Source organism: Salvelinus namaycush, chromosome 33 (assembly GCF_016432855.1).
Source record: "Salvelinus namaycush isolate Seneca chromosome 33, SaNama_1.0, whole genome shotgun sequence".
NCBI classification, from domain to species: Eukaryota; Metazoa; Chordata; class Actinopteri; order Salmoniformes; family Salmonidae; genus Salvelinus; species Salvelinus namaycush.
The window spans coordinates 31,325,230-31,341,261 of NC_052339.1; the positions used below are offsets into that span (position 1 = coordinate 31,325,230).

At 43.5% G+C, this 16,032-nt stretch overlaps 1 protein-coding gene across 1 annotated transcript in view; it reads right to left on the reverse strand.

The window, feature by feature from the left end:
* Positions 1-16,032, reverse strand: part of LOC120027912 (reversion-inducing cysteine-rich protein with Kazal motifs-like) — a gene marked incomplete at its 5' end in the record, with an annotated part of 72,263 nt that overhangs the window by 39,112 nt on the left and 17,119 nt on the right. The window contains 4 exons of the mRNA XM_038973007.1: positions 8,566-8,739; positions 10,988-11,252; positions 12,905-13,102; positions 13,924-13,957. Of these exons, the coding sequence (XP_038828935.1) occupies positions 8,566-8,739; positions 10,988-11,252; positions 12,905-13,102; positions 13,924-13,957 (671 nt within the window). The remainder of the gene's footprint in view (positions 1-8,565; positions 8,740-10,987; positions 11,253-12,904; positions 13,103-13,923; positions 13,958-16,032) is intronic.

Here is a 16,032-nt window from a genome sequence, read left to right on the forward strand (position 1 = left end):
CAGCAAGCTGTGACACGGCTGGCCTCCAAGGTCAAATGCAAACACCATAAACTACAGTATAATGGCACACACACACACACACACACACACACACACACACACACACACACACACACACACACACACACACACACACACACACACACACACACACACACACACACACACACACACACACACCCCTTTCTCTCTCCTTCTTTCTCTGTGACCTCTAAACAACCTAGCGTACAGCCGTGGAAGCCGACCACAACACACATCAGTCACAGAGCCATCAGTCACAGAGCCATCAGTCACAGAGCCATCAGTCACAGAGCCATCAGTCACAGAGCCATCAGTCACAGAGCCATCAGTCACAGAGCAATCAGTCACAGAGCCATCAGTCACAGAGCCTATAGTACACTCTTAGAAAAAAAATTGCTATCTAGAACCCAAAAGGGTTCATCGGCTGTTACCATAGGAGAACCCTTTGAATAACCATTTTTGATTCCAGATAGAACCCTATTGGGTTCCATGTAGAACCCTTTCCCCAGGTGGTTCTATATGGAACCCAAAATAATTAAACCTAGGGCTGTTACGGTGACCGTATTACCGCCACACCGGCGGTCACGAGTCATGAAAGTAGTCAAATTCCACGTTACCGTTTAGTCACGGTAATTAGGTTTCTACAAGCTCTGATGCTGCTGCTGGTCATTAGTAGCCTACCAAACTTGCTAACTGCCTGGTACTCAGCACTCTATTGTTCCTCTAATCACTCTGACATGAATGTAAATATGATCTAAAATCTAATCAAAGACTTTATGACAGCCCATGAGCTCATGTTGCACAACATTTCTATAGGTTTTTCAATTGCGGGAGAATAGAGTGATGGCCACTAATAAAAAGAGGAGGATCCCATCAACTTTTTATAGGCTAGGCCTACTATATTAATTTCTCAACTTTCCTAATATTAAGCACATTGCTTATCTTTACAACAGGAGTATAGCCTACCTGACTGGCATGAAAATGAACCACGGGGAAAAGCTTCCTCCATTTGCTATTTAAGTGCATAGATGACATGTATTTTTTCCCGCTGCCTCTGTTTCGATACAGGTGCATGATAATGGTCCATTCTAAATCAAAACAAATTTCACACATATATTATTTAGTATATGTAAAGACAAGATTACATTAAGAATAGTCTGATCTGTGACAATATTTGCCTATCACTTGTGAATAATTTATTATCACTTGTGAATGAGGCACAGCATAAGGCAAGAAACAACACATAGCTTTTTTTTGGCGACTTTTTCAAATCATAGTCCCACCCCTCATATAGCCTAGCCCATAGGTCTAGATAAGGTTTGTATCACACTAAAGTCGCCAAATAACTTCTTAAAATCAAGCACATTAATCCGCTTTACAACGGATGTAGAGCCTAACTGGCATACATTTCATGTTTGGGGAAGATCATTTTCACCATAAAAATGCACCTTTATAATAAAATCATTACATGCAAAACTGCATTAGCGGTCACTTTTGATATTGGTGTTTTCCCGCTAATGGAACATTTGCACGTATAGCCTACTTGTCACGGCTGTTGAAGGATGAGGACCAAGGTGCAGTGTGGTGAGCGTACATTTTACTTTATTTAAGAATGATGCCGACAAAAAACAATAAACCATACAAAACAAACCGTGAAGCTAAAGGCAATAGTGCCAACAAACAAAGACAACTTCCCACAAAGAACGGTGGGAAAAAAGCTAGCTAAGTATGGTTCCCAATCAGAGACAACGATAGACAGCTGTCCCTGATTGAGAACCATACCCGGCCAAAACATAGAAATAGAAAATCATAGAAACACAAAACATAGAATGCCCACCCCAACTCACGCCCTGACCAAACCAAAATAGAGACATAAAAAGGATCTCTAAGGTCAGGGCGTGACACTACTGCCATGTGCTCTTTGCTGTGCTTATAATGTGAAGATATAGCCTAATAGTTTATCAACATTTCAAGCTAAACGTTCTGATCTGTTGCGACGGTCTCATTGCATAAGAGAGGTGCTAGTGGTTGTATTAATTTGGGATCTATCGCATCTTACAATTGTCCCAGACTATGTTTGTAATATTAATTTCTCGCACAGAATAGGTCGACTTTACTATTATGGGGTATAGTAGATTGACATAGACTAGTGCTTTTGCTGTTCATTAGGCCTACTCATCTTGATGGCTGACAAAAAGTGAAGTGGACAGTTCTTCCAATATCTTCAATATGCACCTCGGAATTGGATAAGGACGCACGCAGTTGCGTCCCCGATGTGTCTGTCTTCACTTGTAGCCTGTGAGAAAGACCCGATCACGTGATGGAGAGCCATGTGAGTGAGAAGTGCTTCGGAGCACGCAGCACGCATGGAGATGGGAATTAAAATGATTATTCAGCCCAAGGGCACAACGGTCACTGGATTTTTTTAGGGGGCATTACGGCCACACAAAGGGGATGCCACCAGGAAATTCGAGGCATTATCAATTATCATTGTCAAATTGTGAATGAGAGACTGATGAAGTGTGTACAGCCTGTGCAAAAAAACAAAGCAGAGCTCATGCCTTTCAATCAACTTTTCTCAAATCATCATTAAAGTCTCATCATGCAGCCTTAGAATGTATTAAAAATCTAAACATACAGCCCAACGTTTGTATCACAACTAAAGTTGCATAAATACATCTAAATTAAGCATATAGGAGTACCGTTTCTTTGTTAACCGCTCAACACAGAATAGGAGCGTGTGCGCACTACCTCAAACCTTTATTCAATTGTATTCTTCATACTTTAAAATACTATAAAATAATGCCACGTAATTCTAAGCAAATCTTGTCTGCTAAAAGAGTGTAGCCCACAGCCATATGGCATAGCCAGATCAGGACCTAACATAAGAACAACTCAGAGTATGCTATTGTGTTATTCTGAAATACACTACATTTTCTTCATATCATGTTTTTATAGACCTATCTAAAATAAATAATGGATTTATTGTGAAGGTGTAGGCTATATTACATGGATTTATTAGACTTTTTAAAATGTAGATGTTCAAAAGGTCTGAATTAGTGGCTTGTAGGCGATGTGTGGAAGCCAGGAGATGCTAAACCTGTTTATGTTAATTAATGGTCAATTACAGTGAGACCGGGAGTTATTTGCTTGACAATCACCGGCTGACAAAATTTCATGACCGCCACAGCCCTAGTTCTACCTGGAACCAAAAAGGGTTCTCCTATTGGGACGGCCGAAGAACCCCTTTTGGAAGCATTTTTTCTAAGAGGGTAGACCAAGGTCATCATCAACAACTAGTGAACAGACTCTCTGAACAGACTCTCTGAACAGACTCTCTGAGCAGACTCTCTGAGCAGACTCTCTGAGCAGACTCTCTGAACAGACTCTCTGAACAGACTCTCTGAACAGACTCTCTGAGCAGACTCTCTGAGCAGACTCTCTGAGCAGACTCTCTGAGCAGACTCTCTGAACAGACTCTCTGAGCAGACTCTCTGAGCAGACTCTCTGAACAGACTCTCTGAACAGACTCTCTGAACAGACCCCAGAGGTCTTGGTTTCCCCTGGCCCCATCCAGCCAAGATCACTAGCATGGGATCAACTTAACCCTTAATTTCACAACCAACGCTCAAACAATTAACTGTAGAATATATTTAATATGGTTACGAGGCTGTTGGTTCCAGCTTGGGTTTTGAGGGAGTTGCCCATAGGGTTATGTATGGGTCACGAGGGAGGGGCCGTGAAAGCCAGTAACCTACTAACCACTGGACTAGGGAGCAGGGTGGGGTGGACTCACTCACTCCCTCCCTACACTACCCACGCCTGTATCCCTTCTCCCCTGACCTCCATGGGACACTCCAGAACTAATAAATCATATTAGCCTAGTGTGTGGTGCGTCATACAGGCTCACAGCTTGGAGTGATAGAGGACATGGGTTTGCAGGTGTCACGCCCTGACCATAGAGAGCCTTTTTATTTCTCTATTTGGTTAGGTCAGGGTGTGATTTGAGTGGGCATTCTAGTTTGTCTATTTCTTTGTTGGCTGGTTATGGTTCCAAATCAGAGGCAGCTGTCTATCGTTGTCTCTGATTGGGGATCATACTTAGGCAGCCTGTTTTCCACCTGAGTTTGTGGGATCTTGTTTTTGCACAGTTACTAGGTAGCCGTTACGTTCGTTTATCTTTTGTTGTTGTTTTGGTGTTCATCTAAATAAAGAAATATGTATGCTTACCACGCTGCGCCTTGGTCTCCTCATTCTAACGACGGACGTAACAGCAGGATGCCAGTTAACCGTTAGGACTCTGGTTGTCCAGATGACTCACTCAGACCCACCTGTAATTTTTCTTTTTCAAGCTCACTCTCATTGCCATGTCCCAGTATGGTTTGGATCTTTGATACAGTACAGCTCGTTGTGTTGAACGTGGATATGTAACAAAAAGGTTCAGCAATGCAACAGAGCACTACAGATCCTTTTTGGATGTACGCAATTGTTGTGATATTTGTATATGGAGTTTGTCGGTACAGTATATTAGGTACCAGAACTATTCAAGGTCTGGTACAGCGTGCCCCTGCGTGGTTCAATTCAAAGGTTGTGGATTAATTTGCTTCAGGGATCACATACAAAAATGTATGCATGAGATAATTTTTATTTTATTTTAACTAGGCAAATCAGTTAAGAACAAATTCTTATTTTCAATGATGGCCTAGGAACAGTGGGATAACTGCCTTGTTCAGAACAACATATTTTTAACTTGTCAGCTCTCGGATTTGAGCTTGCAACTTTTCTGTTACTAGTCCAACGCTCTAACCACTAGACTACCTGCCGCCCCTGCATATATTGACATACTGTATATTGTTATTATATAATGATAATAATACATGTTGGGTAAGAGCGTCTGCTAGCCTCTGGATAAAAGGGTCTGTTAAATGATCAAAATGTAAAATAGTACAGTGACAGTCAGTGGGCAGTTGGGGCCCACCTTGGGCAGTTGGGGCCCATTTCAATTTAAACTAGAGTTCGACCGATTAATCGGAATGGCCGATTAATTAGGGCCGGTTTCAAGTTTTCATAACAATCGGATATCGGCATTTTTGGACACCGATCATGGCCGATTACATTGCACTCCACGAGGAGACTGCGTGGCAGGCTGACTCCCTGTTATGCGAGTGCAGCAAGTAGCCAAGGTAAGGTGCTAGCTAGCATTAAACGTATCTTATGAAAACAATCAATCTTAACATAATCACTAGTTAACTACACATGGTTGATGATATTACTAGTTTAACTAAGCTTGTCCTGCGTTGCATATAATCAATGCGGTGCCTGTTAATTTATCATTGAATCACAGCCTACTTCGCCAAACGGGTGAGGATTTAACAAGCGTATTCCCGAAAAAAGCACTGTCGTTGCACCAATGTGTACCTAACCATAAACATCAACACCTTTCTTAAAATCAATACACAAGTATATATTTTTAAACCTGCATATTTAGTTAATATTGCCTGCTAACATGAATTTCTTTTAACTAGGGAAATTGTGTCACTTCTCTTGCGCTCTGTGCAACAGAGTCAGGCTATATGCAGCAGTTTGGGCCGCCTGGCTCGTTGCGAACTGTGTGAAGAGCAACTTCGCCAAACGGGGGATGACTTAACAAAAGCGCATTTGCGAAAAAAGCACAATCGTTGCACGAATGTACCTAACCATAAACATCCTTGCCTTTCTGTGTGTTATTATGTTATAATTAAGTCTATGATTTGATATTTGATAGAGCAGTCTGACTGAGCATTGGTAGGCAGCAGCAGGCTCGTAAGCATTCATTCAAACAGCACTTTCGTGCGTTTGCCAGCAGCTCTTCCCTGTGCTTCAAGCATTGAGCTGTTTATGACTTCAAGCCTATCAACTCCCGAGATTAGGCTGGTGTAACCGATGTGAAATGGCTAGCTAGTTAGCAGGGTGCGTGCTAATAGCGTTTCAATCGGTGACGTAACTCGCTCTGAGACCTTGAAGTAGTTGTTCCCCTTGCTCTGCAAGGGCCGCGGCTTTTGTGGAGCGATGGGTAACGATGCTTCGAGGGTGGCTGTTGTCGATGTGTTCCTGGTTCGAGCCCAGGTAGGGGCGAGGAGAGGGACGGAAGCTATACTGTTACACTGGCAATACTAAAGTGCCTATAAGAACATCCAATAGTCAAAGGTATATGAAATACAAATGGTATAGAGAGAAATAGTCTTATAATTCCTATAATAACTACAACCTAAAACTTCTTACCTGGGAATATTGAAGACTCATGTTAAAAGGAACCACCAGCTTTCATATGTTCTCATGTTTTAACTTCTTATGGCTGCATCCCGACGTCGGTACACTTATGACAACAGCCACTTCAAGTGCAGGGCGCGAAATTCAAAAGATATTTTTTTTAAATATTTAACTTTCACACAAGTCCAATACAGTATATGAAAGGTACACATCTCGTGAATCCAGCCAACATGTCCGATTTTTAAAATGTTTTACAGGGAAGACAAAATATGTAAATCTATTAGCTAACCACGTTAGCAAAAGACTCCACTTTTATTACTCCATCAGTTTTTTACTACATCAGTAGCTATCACAAATTCGGCCAAATAAAGATAAAAATAGCCACTAACCAAGAAACAACCTCATCAGATGACAGTCTGATAACATATTTATTGTATAGCATATGTTTTTTTCGAAAAATGTGCATATTTCAGGTATAAATCATAGTTTACATTGCAGCTACATTCAGAAATTGCACCGAAAGCAGCCATAATATTTACAGACACCAATGTCAAATACCTAATTACTCATCATAAAACATTTCTGAAAAATACATAGTGTACAGTAAATGAAAGACAGGCATCTTGTGATGCCAGACAATATTTCCGATTTATTAAGTGTTTTACAGCGAAAACAAAATGTAGCGTTAAATTAGCTTAGCTTAGCACAATAGAAACACTTGGGCGCCGGCGACTACGACAGATATATGAAATAACATCATAAATTGGGTCTTACTTTTGCTGATCTTTCATCAGAATGTTGAACAAGGTGTCCTTTGTCCAGATGAGTCGTTGTTTGGATTCAGAATGGCAACTTTCTCTCTCCATTTAGCAAAAGCGCTAGCCGGGTTGCACGGATCTCTCCATGTAAACAAACGGAAGAGAACGGAACACGGTAAAACTCCCGAAAAAATTTCAATAATCTGATGAAACTATATTGAAAAAACATACGTTACGATGATATGGTGACATGTATCAAATAAAATCAAAGCCGGAAATAATATTCGCCTATAACGTCAGCAAAACAAAAGGCAACCCCAAGTTCCAAATTGCGTTCCTCAGAGTACCGGAAGTTGGGTACACGTCATTCCAAGAGGGTTTATTCCATCCCAGATCGAGATAATCACCTCCTTTCTTCTCTCACAGCCTTCTTGACACCCAGAGGAAGGTGTATGAAGTGTAAGTAGACTCTTACGTTCATTGCCCATGTATAGGCATGAAGAGGAAGAGAGCCTCGATTTCAGACTTTGAACTTCCGGGTCAGGAAAAGTGCTGCAGAATGAGTTCTGTTTCACTCAGAGAAATAATTCAAACGGTTTTAGAAACTAGAGAGTGTTTTCTATCCAATAGTAATAATAATATGCATATTGTACGAGCAAGAATTGAGTACGACGCCGTTTGAAATGGACACATTTTATCAGGCTACTCAATACTGTCCCTTGCAGCCATAACAGGCTAAGCAAGGAACTTAAACGTTAGCTTTTTTACATGGCACATATTGCACTTTTACTTTCTTCTCCAACACTTTGTTTTGCATTATTTAATCCAAATGAACATGTTTCATTATTTATTTGAGGCTAAATTGATTTTATTGATCTATTATATTAAGTTAAAATAAAAGTGTTCATTCAGTATTGTTGTAATTGTCCTTATTACAAATAAATAAATAAATCTGCCGATTAATCGGTATCAGTTTTTTTTGGTCCTCCAATAATCGCTATTGGCATTGAAAAATCATAATCGATCGACCTCTAATTTAATACCCTGAAACACAGCAAAGTCCGCCCATGATAGTAGGTATAGTATAGTAACATACCTGTTGTTGAAGTTGGTACAGAAGGTATATTAACAGGTATAGCAGCTAGGTATAGTAACATACCTGTTGTTGAAGTTGGTACAGAAGGTATATTAACAGGTATAGCAGCTAGGTATAGTAACATACCTGTTGTTGAAGTTGGTACAGAAGCTATATTAACAGGTATAGCAGCTAGGTATAGTAACATACCTGTTGTTGAAGTTGGTACAGAAGCTATATTAACAGGTATAGCAGCTAGGTATAGTAACATACCTGTTGTTGAAGTTGGTACAGAAGCTATATTAACAGGTATAGCAGCTAGGTATAGTAACATACCTGTTGTTGAAGTTGGTACAGAAGGTATATTAACAGGTATAGCAGCTAGGTATAGTAACATACCTGTTGTTGAAGTTGGTACAGAAGCTATATTAACAGGTATAGCAGCTAGGTATAGTAACATACCTGTTGTTGAAGTTGGTGCAGTAGCCCAGGTCCTTGCAGCCCAGCTGGCAGGGTTCCCTGACGTCGGCCAGACAGGTGACCAGGGGTTTCTCCACAGGGCTGTACTCACACATCTGGTCAAACTCCTGCCACGTTTGAGTTCCCCAGTTGGTGCTGATCTCCTGACACATATCCCTGTGGGGGACGAAACAGAGTTACTTTGAAAGAAAAATGAAAGCTGCACACTCTAGCACCTCCGATGTAATCATTTATTCACCAACGTTTACACAGCAAGTTGTCCTTCTCAGGGCTTCATGACCAAACAGAGTTAAACATACAGACAGACAACACAAGCATGTAAAAGCATGTAAAAACATCAACTCAGCCTCCCAAGTGGCGCAGTGGTCTAAGATTCTGGGTTCGAGTCCAGGCTATGTAGCAGCGGGAGACCCATGGGACGGCGCACAATTGGCCCAGCTTCATCCGGGTTAGGGGAGGGTTTGGCCGGCAGGGATGTCCTTGTCCCATCGCGCACTAGCGACTCCTGTGGTGGGCCAGGCGAAGTGCACACTGACACGGTCGCCAGGTGTACGGTGTTTCCTCTGACACATTGGTGCAGCTGGCTTCCAGGTTAAGTGGGCATTGTGTCAAGAAGCAGTGCGGCTAGGTTGGGTTGTTTTGGAGGACGAACGGCTCTCGACCTTCGCCTCTCCCGAGTCCGTTCGGGAGATACAGCAATGAGACAAGACCGATACCATGAAATTGGGGAGAAAAAGTATATATATTTTTTTAAACTCAAATGTTCAGAGACTTTCTATGTATTTTGATCAGGTGTCCTGGAAACCAACCCTATGAGTTACCTCCATACCATGGAAGACCCCATCTCCACTATACTGTATACTGTAATCAATTATATCTACATTATATATACAACAGTATGTGGACACCCCTTCAAATGAGTGGATATGGCTATTTCAGGCACACCAGTTGCTGACAGGTATATAAAATAGAGCACACAGCAATGCAATCTCCATAGCGAAACATTGGCAGTAGAATGGCCTTCCTGAAGAGCTCAGTGATATTCAACGTGGCACCGTCATAGGATGCGACCTTTCCAACAAGTCAGTTCGTCAAATTTCTGCCCTGCTAGAGCTGCCCCAGTCAACTGTAACTGATGTTATTGTGAAGTGGAAACTTATAAGAGCAACAACGGCTCAGCCGCAAAGTGGTAGGCCACAAAAGCTCACAGAACGGGACTGCCGAGTGCTGAAGCGTGTACAAATCGTCTGTCCTCAGTTGCATCACTCACTATCGAGTTCCAAACTGCATCTGGAAGCAACGTCAGCACAAGAACTGTTCGTCGGGAGCTTCAAGAAATGAGTTTCCATGGCCGTACACAAACCTAAGTTCACCATGCGCAATTCCAAGCATTGGGTTTGGCGGATGCCAGGAGAACGCTACCTGCCGCAATGCATAGTACCAACTATAAAGTTTGGTGGAGGAGGAATAATGGTCTGGGGCTGTTATTTATGGTTCGGGTCCCTTAGTTCCAGTGAAGGGAAATCTTAACACTACAGCAATGACATTCTAGAGGATTCTGTGCTTCCAACATTGTTGGAACAGTTTGGGGAAGGCCCTTTCCTGTTTCAGCATGACAATTCCCCCGTGCACAAAGCGAGGTCCATACAGAAATGGTTTGTCGAGATTGGTGTGGAAGAACTTGACTGGCCTGCACGGAGCCCTGACCTCAACCCCATCGAACACCTTTGAGATGAATTGGAACACCGACTGCGAGCCAGGCCTAATCGCCCAACATCAGTGCCCGACCTCACTATGTGGCTGAATGGAAGCAAGTCCTGCAGCAATGTTCCAACATCTAGTGGAATGAGATGTTCGACGAGCAGTTGTCCACATACATCTGGTAATGTAGTGTATCTATCTACAGTATGTATGGGGGAAAAAATGTTGGGGGTGGGGGGGTTAGAATATATACATATTTTTTTACTTTCACCCATTTTTTCTCCCCAATTGGTAGTTATTGTCTTGTCCCATCGCTGCAACTCCCCTACGGACTCGCGAGAGGCAAAGGTCGAGAGCCATGCGTCCTCCAAAACACGACCCCGCCAAGACACACTGCTCGCTTAACCCGGAGACCGTGCACCGCCTCATGGTTCTCCCGGATCGAACCCGGGTGTGTAGTGACGCCTCAAGCACTGTGATCCAGTGCCTTAGACTGCTGCGCCACTCGGGAGTTACCTTTTACACTTTACTCAGACAGTTGGAAACAGAAGGGGGGACAGGAAAGTAGGACAATATAGGAAGGGTGGACGCAGGGATTGAAACCTGGTCTCCGGTGGGGAGCAGTATGTGACGGGCTGGGAGTGTTACCGCTAGCTGTAAGCCATTGTAATCACTACAAGCATCTCATCAGAGTACAACTAACCGACACAGTGAGGTATTGGCTTTGTAGCAGCAGTGCAGCTTGGCGCCGTCCATCTTGGCAGTAGGTGAGGTCTCCATCTCGCTCTTGGTGGGGGGGTGGGCGCTGCCAAGGAAGCACTGCCACAGAGGGTCCTGGGGCAGTGGCTGGCTGCCACACTCATCGATCAGGCCCTCCATAATCTCGTGCTCCGTCGTCATGGTGCGCAGGATATGCCGGCACGCCACCTGGCAGTGGGGCTCATCGGCCCGGTCGCAGCAGTACAGGCCTGGACGGACAGACAGATATTGACTTTTCCACACTTTGTTAGATTACAGCCTTATTCTAAAATTGATTAAATTACATTTTTCCTCATCGATCTACACACAATGCCCCATTATGACAAAGGAAAAACAGGTTGTAAGACATTTTTTGCAAATATATTAAAAATAAAAAACAGAAATACCTTATCTACATAAGTATTCAGACCCTTTGCTATGAGACTCGGAATTGAGCTCAGGTGCATCCTGTTTCCATTGATCATCCTTGAGATGTTTCTACAACTTGATTGGAGCCCACCTGTAGTAATTTCAATTGATTGGACATGATTTGGAATGGGACACAACTATATAAGGTCCCACAGTTGACAGTGCATGTCAGAGCAAAAACCAAGCCATGAGGTTGAAGGAATTATCCGTAGAGCTCCGAGACAGGATTGTGTCAAGGGACAGATCTGGGGAAGGGTACCAACAAATGTCTTCCTAGAGCTGGCTGCCAGGCCAAACTAAGTCATCAGGGAAGAAGGGCTTTGGTCAGGGAAGTGACCAAGAACCCGATGGTCACTCTGACAGAGCTCCAGAGTTCCTCTGTGGAGATGGGAGAACCTTCCAGAAGGACAACAATCTCTGCAGCACTCCACCAATCAGGCCTTTATGGTAAATGAAATCAAATATTATTTGCACCGAATACGACAATGTAGTTTTTCAGTAAAGCGGCCAGACGGAAGCCACTCTTCAGTAAAAGGCACATGACAGCCTGCATGGAGTTTGCCAAAAGGCACCTAAAGGACTCAGACCATGAGAAACAATATTCTCTGGTCTGATGAAACCAAGATTGAACTCTTTGGCCTGAATGCCAAGTGACTAGTCTGGAGGAAACCTGGTACCATCCCTTCGGTGAAGCATGTTGTTGTCAGCATCATGCTGTGGGACTCAGTGTCAGGGACTGGGAGACTAGTCAGGATCGAGGGAAAAATCAACAGAGCAAAGTACAAAGAGATCCTTATGAAAACCTGCTGCAGAGTGCTCAGGACCTCAGACTGGGGTGAAGGTTCACCTTCCAACAGGAAATCACCCTAAGCACACAGCCAAGACAACGCAGGAGTGGCTTCGGGACAAGTTTCTGAATGTCCTTGAATTGGCCCAGCCAGAACCCGGACTTGAACCCGATCTAACATCTCTGGAGAGACCTGAAAATAGCTGTGCTGCGACGCTCCCCATCCAGCCTGACAGAGCTTGAGAGGATATGCAGAGAAGAATAGGAGAAACTCCCTAAATACAGGTGTGCCAAGCTTGTAGCGTCATACCCAAGAGGCTGTAATCGCTGCCAAAGGTGCTTCAACAAAGTATTGAGTAAAGGGTTTGAATACTTACGTAAATGTGATATTTCATTTAGTATTTTTAATACATTTGCAAAAATCTCTAAATAACTGTTTTTCCTTTGTCATAATGGGATATTATGTGTACGTTGATGAGGACATTTTTTTAAAATCCATTTAAGAATAAGGCTGTAACGTAACAAAATGTGGAAAAAGTCAAGGGGTCTGAATACTTTCCGAATGCACTGTACCAAGTCATAGCCAGTGATTGGAGGAATGCAACACAGAAACAAGATACACACTGGATATGGGGCTGCTGATAGGTCAGTATTAGATATACTCACTGTCTATTGGGCTCCTGATTGGGTAGGACTTGGTGTAGTTGCCCACACAGCCAATGAGCTCGGGGCTGATGCTCTGGCAGTATTCCTTGACAGCCTTGATTTGCGAGACGGTGGGGGAGGAGTCTGTCCGGAAGATGGCCTGGCAGTACTCTCTGCAGTTGGTGTGTCTCCCTGCATAGCCGCAGCACACCGAGCCCACTGACACAGCACACACACACACACACACACACACACACACACACACACACACACACACACACACACACACACACACACACACACACACACACACACACACACACACACACACACACACACACACACACACACACACACACACACACACACACACACAACACACACAGTTACAATATGCTTTCCATTCACTTCAATGGAATAGTAAATATCATTAAGGCTATTTAGACTATTTTTGTCTTGAAGTAGCCTTTAGCTTCATAAAATAGATGACAGACATTGCAAACATGATCAACATTCAAACATGAGGAGTTAATTAGAATACAATACAGTAGACTTCCAGGATTTCCTAGAGAATAGTCTGATTAAATATGCATGGTGAACATTGGAGGTGATCTCCAGTTGCTAGACTTCAGGAAGTGCAGGACCTTACATCCTCAAAATCCGCCCAAAGGTGTGTCTGCAGGGCAGTTTAACACCAATGCGTTGCAGCTCCTAATACAAATAAGGGATTCCTCGGCTGACTGACTGATTAAATCATTTCTGCGGACCAAAGGCACGTAAACATGGCTCATAAAGCAGTGCTGATTTCATGTTTATTCATTTTACATAGACATTTTTTTGTCATTTAGCAGATGCTCTTATCCAGAGCAACTTACAGTCCTGAATGCACACATTTCCATACTTTTTCATACCGGTCCACCGTGGGAATCGAACCCACAACACTGGCGTTGCAAGCGCCATGCTCTACCAACTGAGCCATGTCACACTCTGATTGGTGCACTTGGGTTAGCATCTTGTTGTAGAGAATGTTGGAAACTTACTCTCATTTTTGGTGATACAGCTGTGCAGTGGTTTCTGTAAAAGACAAGAAAAACACTTTTGTGACCTAACATACCATTATTGAGCAACCATTGCTGAACACCCATTATTGAACAACCATTATTGAACACCCATTATTGAACACCCATTATTGAACAACCATTATTGAGCACCCATTGTTGAACAACCATTATTGAGTCAGCTCTATTCATGACATTTCTATCTGAAATATTGTGAACCCGTTCCTCTTTTCTCTCTATGGAGACCTCATCCACTGTCCTGTCCTCAGTACAGTTAAACCTGCATCAGAAATCTCACGGCTTCTTTCCATCAAAACGATAAAAGACCATAAAGGACCATAAAGGCCAGTGCTGCTGCGTGCTTTGGCTCCTGCAGCAACGATTCATGAAAGGGCAAGATGAAAGAGGCCAGTGCCTTATTAAAGCTGGGGAGGGGAGTTTGGTCGTGGTCCAAACTAAACATTAAGCCCGCCGCTTAGTTTTTTGTTTGTTTGGAATGAGGAGGCGAGACAGATGAAAGGAGTCCTCTGCTAGCACGTCGCTAGGCTACGCTAGGCTAAGCTAATTGCTATGCTATTCTACGCTAATAGCTAAGCTATGCTACACTAATAGCTAAGGTAAGCCAGAGCCATATACATGTAAACATTAGGAACACCTTTTTTTTGCCCTCAGAACAGCCTCAATTCGTCAGGGCATGGACTCTACAAGGTGTTGAAAGTGTTCCACAAGGATGCTGGCCCATGTTGACTCCAATGCTTCCCACAGTTGTGTCAAGATGGCTGGATGTCCTTTGGGTGGTCGACCATACTTGATACACACCGGAAACTGTTTAGAGTGAAAAAACCCAGCAACGTTGTAGTTCTTGACTCAAACCCGTGTGCCTGGCACCTACTACCATACCCAGTTCAAAGCCACTTAAATGTGTTTTGCTTATTCACCCTCTGAATGGCACACATACACAATCTATGTCTCAATTGTCTCAAGGTTTATAAATAATTTGTTAACCTGTCTCCTCCCCTTCATCTACAATGATTGAAGTGGATTTAACAGATGATAATTAACGCTTCTGCGTTCTGATGTTTATTTATGATAGTTTTCTAAACCTATGAAGATGTCCAGTGAAAGCAGAAAATATCCCTGGTCGTCCCTACTGGCTCTGATCTGGAGGACTCACTAAACAGAGAACATCCCTGGTCGTCCCTACTGCCTCTGATCTGGAGGACTCACTAAACAGAGAACATCCATGGTCATCCCTACTGCCTCTGATCTGGAGGACTCACTAAACAGAGAACATTCCTGGTCATCCCTACTGCCTCTGATCTGGAGGACTCACTAAACAGAGAACATCCCTGGTCATCCCTACTGCCTCTGATCTGGAGGACTCACTAAACAGAGAACATCCCTGGTCGTCCCTACTGCCTCTGATCTGGAGGACACACTAAACAGAGAACATCCCTGGTCGTCCCTACTGCCTCTGATCTGGAGGACACACTAAACAGAGAACATCCCTGGTCATCCCTACTGCCTCTGATCTGGTGGACTCACTAAACAGAGAACATCCCTGGTCATCTCTACTGCCTCTGATCTGGAGGACTCACTAAACAGAGAACATCCCTGGTCATCCCTACTGCCTCTGATTTGGAAGACACACTAAACAGAGAACATCCCTGGTCGTCCCTACTGCCTCTGATCTGGAGGACACACTAAACAGAGAACATTCCTGGTCATCCCTACTGCCTCTGATCTGGTGGACTCACTAAACAGAGAACATCCCTGGTCATCCCTACTGCCTCTGATCTGGAGGACTCACTAAACAGAGAACATCCCTGGTCATCCCTACTGCCTCTGATCTGGAAGACACACTAAACAGAGAACATCCCTGGTCGTCCCTACTGCCTCTGATCTGGAGGACACACTAAACAGAGAACATTCCTGGTCATCCCTACTGCCTCTGATCTGGAGGACACACTAAACAGAGAACATTCCTGGTCATCCCTACTGCCTCTGATCTGGAGGACTCACTAAACAGAGAACATCCCTGGTCATCCCTACTGCCTCTGATCTGGAGGACTCACTAAACAGAGAACATTC